At 38.5% G+C, this 9,796-nt stretch overlaps 1 protein-coding gene across 1 annotated transcript; it reads right to left on the bottom strand.

Moving 5' to 3' along the window:
* Positions 1-1,678: 1,678 nt before the first annotated feature.
* Positions 1,679-4,094, bottom strand: LOC139166274 (4-galactosyl-N-acetylglucosaminide 3-alpha-L-fucosyltransferase 9-like). Its single transcript, XM_070749622.1, has one exon. It carries the CDS (start codon positions 4,092-4,094, stop codon positions 2,682-2,684), a length of 1,413 nt encoding a protein of 470 aa, XP_070605723.1. The 3' UTR covers positions 1,679-2,681.
* Between the last annotated feature and the right edge of the window lie 5,702 nt (positions 4,095-9,796).

The following is a 9,796-nucleotide window of genomic DNA, read 5'->3' as shown; positions in this document are numbered from 1 at the left end:
TTATGACTGAGCTTCACAAATAAAAGCAGCTTCCTCATAGTCATTGAGGAAAAATTAGGTATTTGGGAAGCAGAATGTATTTACAATGGCTTGTAGTGCCCTCAGGTTCTTTGATTGTCATTTGCAACCTTCATGGCCAGTTTCCAACAAGCAAAGGCAAACCAGTTTACCACAAGATTCTCTTCACATTTGCAGTTATTTCCTTAAACTCTAAAAATGGTCATAAAAGCAGCCATCTTGTTGTGCAATGGAAATTCTGGTCTCACCTGTAGTCATAAGTCAAAGACTACCTGTATAGTCCACGTCTTGCTATTTCTAATTAAAAATAATAATCACACATTCTCATTGCGAAAAAAACCTTAATTGGGTAAAGGTCCTCCAGCGTCAATTTGGCTGTTCAGTCAGTGGACAAAAAGCTACTAATACCTGCTTTGCCAATTCTCGTTGAACTGATAATACAGTACAGTGGTACCTCTACTTATGAACTTAGTTCATTCCGTGACCAGGTTCTTAAGTAGAAAAGTTTGTAAACAGCAATTTTTCCCATAGGAATCAATGTAAAAGCAAATAATGTGTGCGATTGGGGAAACCACAGGGAGGGGGGAGGCCCTGTTTCCTTCCAGGAGATTCCTAGAGAAGCCCCATGGAGGCTTCTCCCTGCCTTTTCTGGCCCTGTATTCTCCCAGGAGATTCCTAGAGAAGCCCCACGGAGGTTTCTCCCTGCCTTTTCTGGTTACAGTTTCAGAGGCTCAAATTTGTAAGTAGAAAATGGTTCTTGAGAAGAGGCAAAAAAATCTTGAACACCCAGTTCTTATCTAGAAAAGTTCATAAGTAGAGGAATTTGTACGTAGAGGTACCACTGTAATATAAAATTTCAGTGTTAAGAATGAATGTTTCATATACTGCTTTATTTCTTAGCATATTCTATTCCAGGACAAAAGTTCCTATGTATAAATTGTTTTTCAGGGGGAAAAAACCAATAAATTGATCTTCGGAAACTTTTCTCTCTAAATGAGCTATCTTTAAAACATATGGAAAGATTATCTAATAAAATATATGCCAAACCCCAAAGGATTAATTTTTTAAAAAGTGCAAACAGCAGATTAGTAATTAGTATCCCAGTGCATTTTCAATCGATTAAGAGGTGGTTTTCCCAAGAAACTAAACAAAAAAGTAATTCCTCTAGTTGTATAGTTTGTATCAGATCATCCAATGTGTGGAAATTATGCAAGCTGTCTCAATGGTGAGAGTTAGGAAGCTATCTTGCTTCCAAGTCTATCAATTTTAATAAAGTAGAGCTATAATTAGCATTAATAACCTGAGAATGCTAACATGGATCCAATGAATATAATTATTTTACTTGTAACAAAACTATTTTGTCTTGACATTCTCTGTCTTGCCAACGGGATATATTTTTCCAGCTCACCCTGGCAATAAAAGGTTTTAAAATACGTGTAAAACAAAAAGAGAATAAGTTATAAGTTTAAGTTGTCTGACAATGAAAGGCACATCATCAGCGAAGTTATCACAGATAACTTTCTTATTTTTTAAAAAAAATTCTCTATAAAACAGGCACATTAGTAAAAGTTGAGCTGAAGTACTGGTATTAATTAGAATTTCAGAATGGAGGACAAGGAGAAAGGGGAATGTCATATTATTTACAATTTCTTAAGTCTTATTCCCTGAAAAAAACCTTTACTGAATTTGACTTTCAAACAAGGCTAACAGCCTATTTGGACAGAAAATTCAGAGTATCACCAACCAGACATCTTTTACGCACTTGCAATAACTTATAAGTGGACGATTTGAGCCATTACTCTTTACATTGCAAACTTTAGCAGGAATTTGGTGTTCAATCAGGATGCCCTGCTTAATCCAATTGAAGAAGAAGAAAAATTGTTCTTGTCTGATGAAAACAAACATAACAAAACATTGCATTGCTTGCAATGGCTGCCAGAAAGCTACAAAAACACATCCTAACAAATAGCGCTTTTAATATCAGAGGGGTTGAATTCAATTGACATGATCAGTAGGATGTGTACTTTGCTTATGGCTTTGCTTATCTTGCTATGTCATGCTTGTTTGCTAAGGTTGGAAATAAATAAATCCAAATATATGGCAATCTGCACATTTTTGTGCTTGTTACGGTAGGTGAAGAACTGCATTGACCACATAGGCTAAAAGAGAGGAGGGGAAATAGTCCAGAAACACACACACAATATCTCCCCATGATTATTAAACCAAGCAGTGCTAGCTTCTCAATTAAGATATGGTAATTGGTAACTTTTTTAAAAAACCTGAAAAATCCCTGATTTATTTTCTTGTGCCTTGTGTGGAAACTCACTCTCTCACACACATACACACACATTTCCCCATGATTATTAAACCAAGCAGTGCTAGCTTCTCAATTAAGATATGGTAATTGGTAACTTTTTTAAAAAACCTGAAAAATCCCTGATTTATTTTCTTGTGCCTTGTGTGGAAACTCACTCTCTCACACACATACACACACATTTCCCCATGATTATTAAACCAAGCAGTGCTAGCTTCTCAATTAAGTTACGGTAATTGGTCACTTTTTTAAAAAACCTGAAAAATCCCTGATTTATTTTCTTGTGCCTTGGATGGGTAAATGCGTCCACCCAAACGTCCTGCGTGGAAACTCAGTCAATCCATGGAGGTCAACTTCTGAACCACTTGTCCAGATTCTGGATGGTCTTGGGCTGTCTCCCCACCTTTCTGATGACGTTACAAATTTTGCAACAATGTTCAGTCCAAAAGGACGACACCCTCACGTCGTACTGTTTCCTCCAGGCGAAATGCCTTCGGTACATGTTCTTGTTCTTATCTAGGAACTTCAGGTAAACTGCCAGCTCCATGGGGTCGGAGAAGTCATCGACGTGGATGAAGGCGTCGGAAGGGATGAACCGTTCGTAATTGGCCCTCGGGGGACCCAAGACGACGGGGACGGCCCACGATTCCAAGGCGTTCCTCCAGACTTTCTCCGTGATGTAGTCTTGATGCTGGGAGTTTTCGAAAGCCAAATAAAACTTGTATTCCGAGATAGTCTTCACCACATTGTTCTCTTTGAGCGACAGTCTGTGAGCGCCATAAACGTCAATGGGGAGGTATTTTTTCAGCTGGTGGTAATAACGGACCCTGGCATGGCCTTCATTCCAGTTGCTGACCACCCAGGCCACCAGCTTGGTCTTCTTGGGCAAAGGGAACTGGACCAGGGGCTCGGGGCGAAGCTTGAGGTACCCATAGGGTACAAAGACATCTGAGTCCGATTTGTAGGACAGCGTCCAGTTGAATAGGCCGCCCATGTTTTGCAGGCCCGTAGTGTGGGTGGGCGACTCCATGTTCATCCAGACCCAACGCTGGTCCGGAGGCCTCTGCCGGGGCAACTCCCCTAGGCCGTGCTGCTGCAGGTCCCGGTGATGGATGAGGACCGCCTGCGCCTCATGCTGGAGGCTGCGGTCGGTGGAGACGCGGCAGGCGCTGATGTTGAACTGGCCGCAGCCGCCGGAGACGTAGCCGCGGCCAAAAGGCGCCCACCACACCAGCACCGTCACCGCCTCAGTCGTCGTCGCCCCCGCCGCCGCCTTAGTAGTCGCCTCAGTCGTCGCCTCGGGGTCTATTTCGACCAGCCGGGGGTCTTCATGCGCCGCGGCTTCCCTCACGCTGCTGGCCGTGTACCAGCCGAGTAAAGTGCAGCAGGTCAAGCAGGCCACCAGGACAGGCCACTGCCGGCCGCTCGGAGCTTTCCACAAGGCTCGGCGGGCGCGCGGCTGCTCCTCCGAAGCCGGCTCGGGGGGTTCCATGAAGAGGCGGCGCCTGCGCCACGGAGGCAGCTGGGCTTGGGCCAAAGAGCCCGAGTGGCCCGCGGCCGCAGCGGCTTGAATTGAGGGGAAAAGTCTGGCGGCGGCAGCTGCGGCCCGAGTGGATGAACGCCGCGCCGGGAATGCATGCTGCTGCTGATGGGGACTGCGTGGCTGTTGGCACCGTCTCCGCCCGGCGACCTGCCCCTCAGGCGGCGGCGCCCCCGGGAGGTGCCGCTCGACCTGTTCGAAAGAGCCGTCCCGCCCCGCCATTCTGCCCACCGCCCCCCTGGAGCCGGAGCCGACCGGGCCGGCCTAGCTGTAGCCCTGCCCCTCTACGCTCAACCCACCCCCCGCTCCCTCCTGCGCGCATCCCCGACGGAGCTTTCCCTCATTTGCTCTCCTGCCCGTCAAAGGGGCTCCCGGGCAGAGATTCTTCCAGCCGGCTTCTTTTCTTTCTTCTTACCTCTCCTCAGTGGAGAAAGAGGCTGCGAGGCAGGGCGGGAAGCGAACGCCGCCTTCCCATCTAAGAAAGGCCCCCGGCTGGGATGGGGGCGCAGGCCGTCGCTAAACCTTATATCTCTTGTAACTATTCCGCTTGGTGAAGCGACTCGGGACGGGAGCGACTCTCCCGACTCCTGAGCAAAAGAAATACGTTGTTTGTTTTGTCAGGTTTGTTTTGTGCCTTTCGTCCCTGTCCAATTGTCTTTCCTTTCTTTCACCTATCATATATATTCCCTTCCTTTCATATATCCTCTCTAAGTTCACTTTTACCCTCATATATATTACCACACGTCTATTTTTCTTCCTATGTATTTGTGTATTGGACAAATGAATAAATGAATAAATGAAATGAAGTAAGCATTGGTGGTATACAAAGATATAGAGTAGAATAGAATAGAATAGAATAGAATTTTATTAGCCGAGTGTGATTGGACACACACAAGATTTTACCCTCAGACTATCCACAGTTGACCTCTCCAGATTCCTTCTTTAAATTTTTTTTTAATTTTTAATTTTTTTTAAAAAAATATAATCTTTATTACAAATAAATGGGGGAAGGGAAAAAACAAAAGGCCTATTTAGTCATTGGTATAAATTTGTGCAGTTTTAAAGTATGCAATTCTAAAATAGTATACATACTTACATCGGGAAGAAAAGGGGAAATAAAAAGTAAGAGCATGGAAAAGGAAAAAAGGGGTAGAAAGAGAAAGAGAGAAGAGAAAAGCAAAAGGCAAGAAAAGAAGAAGAGAAAGAAATAAAACAGCTAAGTAAAAGAAGAGAGAGCATATAGAGAGAAGATGGAGAATAGGGCCAGCAAACGGCTGGTGTAATATCCTTAGCACGTAAAGTTCATATTTATCGTTGGAGTGTCGTTCCCTAATTGTAAATTACTATTGGTTAGATTAGGACTATATTTTAAAAAAATTTCCCATGTTATACTGTATATCTATATATGTGTGTGTGTATGCGGCAAAGTGTCTACAGGGATTTGTATACAAAAATTAGGTTATTTTGTTGGATTACTATCATTTTGTATTAAATGAAGGATTTTCCTTTTTTTCAGCCAGTCATACCATTTGCCCCAGACTTGGTAAAATACTGTATCTTGTCTATTTTGTAATTCCATAGTTAATTTTGCCATTTCTGCGTATTCCATTATTTTAATTACAATGTTTAATATGGTATGTGTTTGCTTCTGTTTCCAGGTCTGGGCATATAAGGTTCTTGCTGCGGTTATAATTTGAATTATAATATAATAGTCATCTTTGTTGATCTTTTGTCTAATTATTCCTAGTAAAAACAACTCTGGTTTTAAGGATATAGTTGTGGAAATAATTTGTTCTATAATTTTTTTTATTTTTAGCCAATAAATATTTGCAACGTCACATGTCCACATATGATAGTAGGTGCCAATTTTTTCATCGCATTTCCAGCATTTTGGAGATATATTTGGGTAAATTTTTGCGAGTCTCGCTGGAGCAAGGTGCCATCTGTAAAACATTTTGTATTGGTTTTCTTTCTGTGTTGTGGCTATTGTATATTTATAGTTTTTTGTCCATATTCTTTCCCATTTGTTAAGTTAAATGTTATATCCAAAATTTTGTCCCCAGGCTATCATGTTTGTTTTTACAGTTTCTTCTATTGTATATTGTTGTAGAAGACTATTATATACATTGGAAATTAATTTCTTTTTTGGGCCGAAAAGAATTTTGTCTAACATTATATTTTTTTGAAATCCAAATTGTTTTTTATGTTTGTGATAAGTATTCTGTAGCTGGATATATTGATACCAATCTAGATTTATACCCTTATCTGCAAGTGTTAGTTTGGGGAATAGTTGATCATTTGAATCAAGCAGTTGTTCGTAGGTTATTATCATGTTTGTTGAAAATAAATTTGGATGGAAAAATAGTTCAATCGGTGAAATCCACTTTGGGGTCGCTAAATAATAATTCTTTTTGATAAACTGCCAGACTTGGATTAGTATGTTACGAATATAGTGATGCTTAATATAGGATGCTATTTTGTTTGTATCTGTTAATAAAATAGCATGCCATCCAGTGAGGAGGTCAAAGCCTTCTAGTGTTAATAACCTTCTGTTTTTTAGAATTATCCATTCCTTAATTAGATTAAGCATTGAAGCCTTATAACACAACTCCATATTAGGGAGACCAAATCCTCCTCTTGTACGGTGATCGTACATACACTTAATTTTTATCCTTGCTTTCTTTTTTGCCCAGATAAACTTAGAGAATTTTCTATGTAGTGATTCAAAAAATGTTTTAGTTAGTTTCACTGGAGCTGTTTGGAATAGATATAGTTATCTTGGAAGGATATTTGATTTAATTGTGGTTATCCTTCCCATTAGGGAAAGAAGGAGCTTTGTCCATTTTTTAAGATTTTTATCTACTTCATCAGAAAGTTTGTCATAGTTATCTTTCTTGATTGTTGCACAGCTCGCAGTAATCCATAAACCTAAGTATTTAGGGTTTTTTGTGGATTTAAGTGTTGCTAATTCTTCTAATTTATTTATCTGGGTTTGAGTCATATTTTTAATTATCATTTTAGTTTTTTCTTTGTTAATATTTAATCCGGAGACAGCACCAAATCTCTCCATTTCCTTGTTAAAACTTGTTATTGATTTTAATGGATCCTGCAAGATGAAAACCACGTCATCAGCGAACGCTTGTAGTTTAAAATGTTCTTTTTTTATTTTAAGGCCTTGCATTTGTGCATTTGCTCTTATATTATTTAATAAGGTTTCTAATGCCAAAATAAAAAGTAGAGGAGCTAGTGGACATCCTTGTCTGATACCTTTACCTATATATATCTTGTCTGTAGTATCGTTATTAACTAGTATCTTCGCTGTTGGTGCATTATATAAAGCTCTAATTAAATTAATAAAATGGTCCCCCATGTTCATAATTTCAAGTTGTGATATAAGAAATTGCCAATGTAAACTGTCAAAGGCCTTATATAGGTCAACAAATATAAATGCAACAGGCTTATCAATATTTTTGTTATAATATTCTATAGAATCAAGTACAATTCTAGTGTTCATTCCAATGTTTCTCGTCGGAAGGAAACCATTTTGGTCTGCGTGTATTATATTATTTAAGATCCTTTTTAGTCTATTGGCAATAATTGTAGTGAAAATTTTATAATCTGAATTTAATAGCGATATGGGGCAGGGTATGTCTGTCTATGGGACCTATTTTTGTCATCCTTTGGAACTAAGGTTATATATGCCTTGTTCCATGTGTCGGGAATTTTGGCTTGCTCTAAAACTTCATTAAATAATTCAAGAAGTATCGGGTTCAAGTTTTCTGAGGTTTGTTTGTACAGTTCTGCAGGGATACCATCCGGCCCTGGGGTTTTGTTGTTTTTTTTATTAGTAATTGCGTGTGTTATTTCCAGAGCAGTTATCTTTTTGTTCAAGACTTCTTGATATTCTTCCTTTATTTTAATTTGATTTGAATGTTGCAGTAATTCTGCAATCAATTGTTCATCAATCTCTTCTTTTTTGTATAATTTATTGAAAAACAATTGAATTATTTATTTTTCATGAGAATGAGAGGTTTTAAGGACTCCTTGTTCGTCATATAAGGCTTCAATATTTTTATCTTTCTTCTGCTGAGCAAGTTGGAATGATAACCATCTACCGGGTTTGTTAGCACTTTCAAATTGTGTTTGTCTGGACCTTCTCAATTGCTGCGATATTTCATTTTGTGATTTTATATTTATTTCGTGTTTAACCATTTTTATTTCTGCTATAATTTTATGATTATTAGGGTTTGTTTGTAATTTTTCTTCTAGGTTTTTTACTTTTGCATTTAATATATCAAATTGAATCTTATTTTGTTTTTTGTTTTTTGTTGTATAGGAAATATAGATACCTCTTATGTAAGCTTTTAGGGCGTCCCATAAGTTTTGTGGTGTTGTTGTTCCATCGTGATTTATTTCAAGAAAAATCTGGATTTCATTTTGGATTAAATTTTGAAAGTCTTTCTCATTGAGCACTGCTTGATTCATAGACCATCTACGAAAGTGGAAATTTGTTAGTGATCTTAATTTCAACAGTATGGGGTTGTGATCTGCCCATGTATTGGGAAGTATCTGAATCTGTGTAGTTTTATTAATAATTTCTGGAGTAGACCAAATTATGTCAATACGTGACCACGATTTGTGAGGATTGGAGAAAAATGTATAATCTGAACGATCTGGGTTATAATAACGCCAGATATCTTGAAGTGCAAATTCTGTGCATAAGTCTTCGAAAGTTGATGGAAATTTTTTCTAGATTTGGCTTTAGAGCCTTTGTAGTCTAGTTTTTTATTAATTATCGCGTTATAATCACCAACAATCATTATATTTAGTGAATTTTTATATGAAGATTGAGAAAAAAATTGGGTTGTCGAATCGAGGGGGCATATATTGTAATTATATTGACTGTTTTTATACCTAGAGAAATTTGTATAATTAAAATCTGTCCGATATTATCAGAATATATTAATTTTGGAGCAAGATTTGGTTTAACATAGACAACTATTCCTCTTTTTTTTACATTTGCAAGGGAGGTGAATTTTTTACCAAGTTTGGGGCAAAATAGTATCTCAGCATCTTGGAGCTTATTATGTGTTTCTTGTAAACTAATTATGTCATAATCTTGTATTTTTATTTTATGGAATGTTTTCTTTCTCTTAGAAGGGGAATTTAACCCATTAATGTTGGCTGAAAATAGTTTTATTACTTCATACTGGTCATCCGTTTTGGTAGTCTTATCACTTCTCCTTTCTTGCTTCTGACTGCGCTCGTCGTTGGACCGTCTCTGCCAGGTTGGTTTTTTTTAACAAGTTCTGTCGTGTCTTTGTCTGAGAGGGCATCCTCAGAGCTTAGATAGTCAGTACTGGCCTTTTCCTTGGATTCTTGTACTGGAGGGTAGTGCTCTTCAACTATCTTGATAACATGCTCATGAAATTCTTTTGCCTCTTCTACCGTTATAATCTTGTGTTTCTTTTCGCTGAGTGATATGAGCATGCCTTCCGGTACAAGCCATCTAAAGGATATTTTGTTTTTATTGAGTTTTTGTGCCAGGTTTCCTTTTTTCCCTTACACGTCGAGGTATTTGACGAAGTGTTATAATCTCTTTCTGGTTAAAGGAAACGGAGTTTTCTTTGGAAGCATTGTAGATTTCATCTCGAAAAGTTCTTTTAAGGAAGCGAATATGTACCTCTCTGGGCAGTCTGTTTCTTCTTGCAAATGATGTAGATATCCTATAAATCTCATCTATTTGTTGTAAAATTTCTTGAGTAGGTTTGTTTGTCATTTTAGCTAAAATTTCTGCCATAACTTGAGGTAGATCTTCTTTCGCTTCAATTATATTTTGGAATCTAAGATAAAAGGCTGCTTTTTCCAGATCAAGGTTTATTATGGCTTCTTCGAGGTCTCTATTAATGTACTCTGTTCGCTCC

Source organism: Erythrolamprus reginae, chromosome 4, assembly GCF_031021105.1.
Source record: "Erythrolamprus reginae isolate rEryReg1 chromosome 4, rEryReg1.hap1, whole genome shotgun sequence".
In the NCBI taxonomy this organism is placed as follows: domain Eukaryota; kingdom Metazoa; phylum Chordata; class Lepidosauria; order Squamata; family Dipsadidae; genus Erythrolamprus; species Erythrolamprus reginae.
Note: the sequence above shows the minus strand (reverse complement) of the source record. Positions and strands in the feature narration are given on the sequence as shown.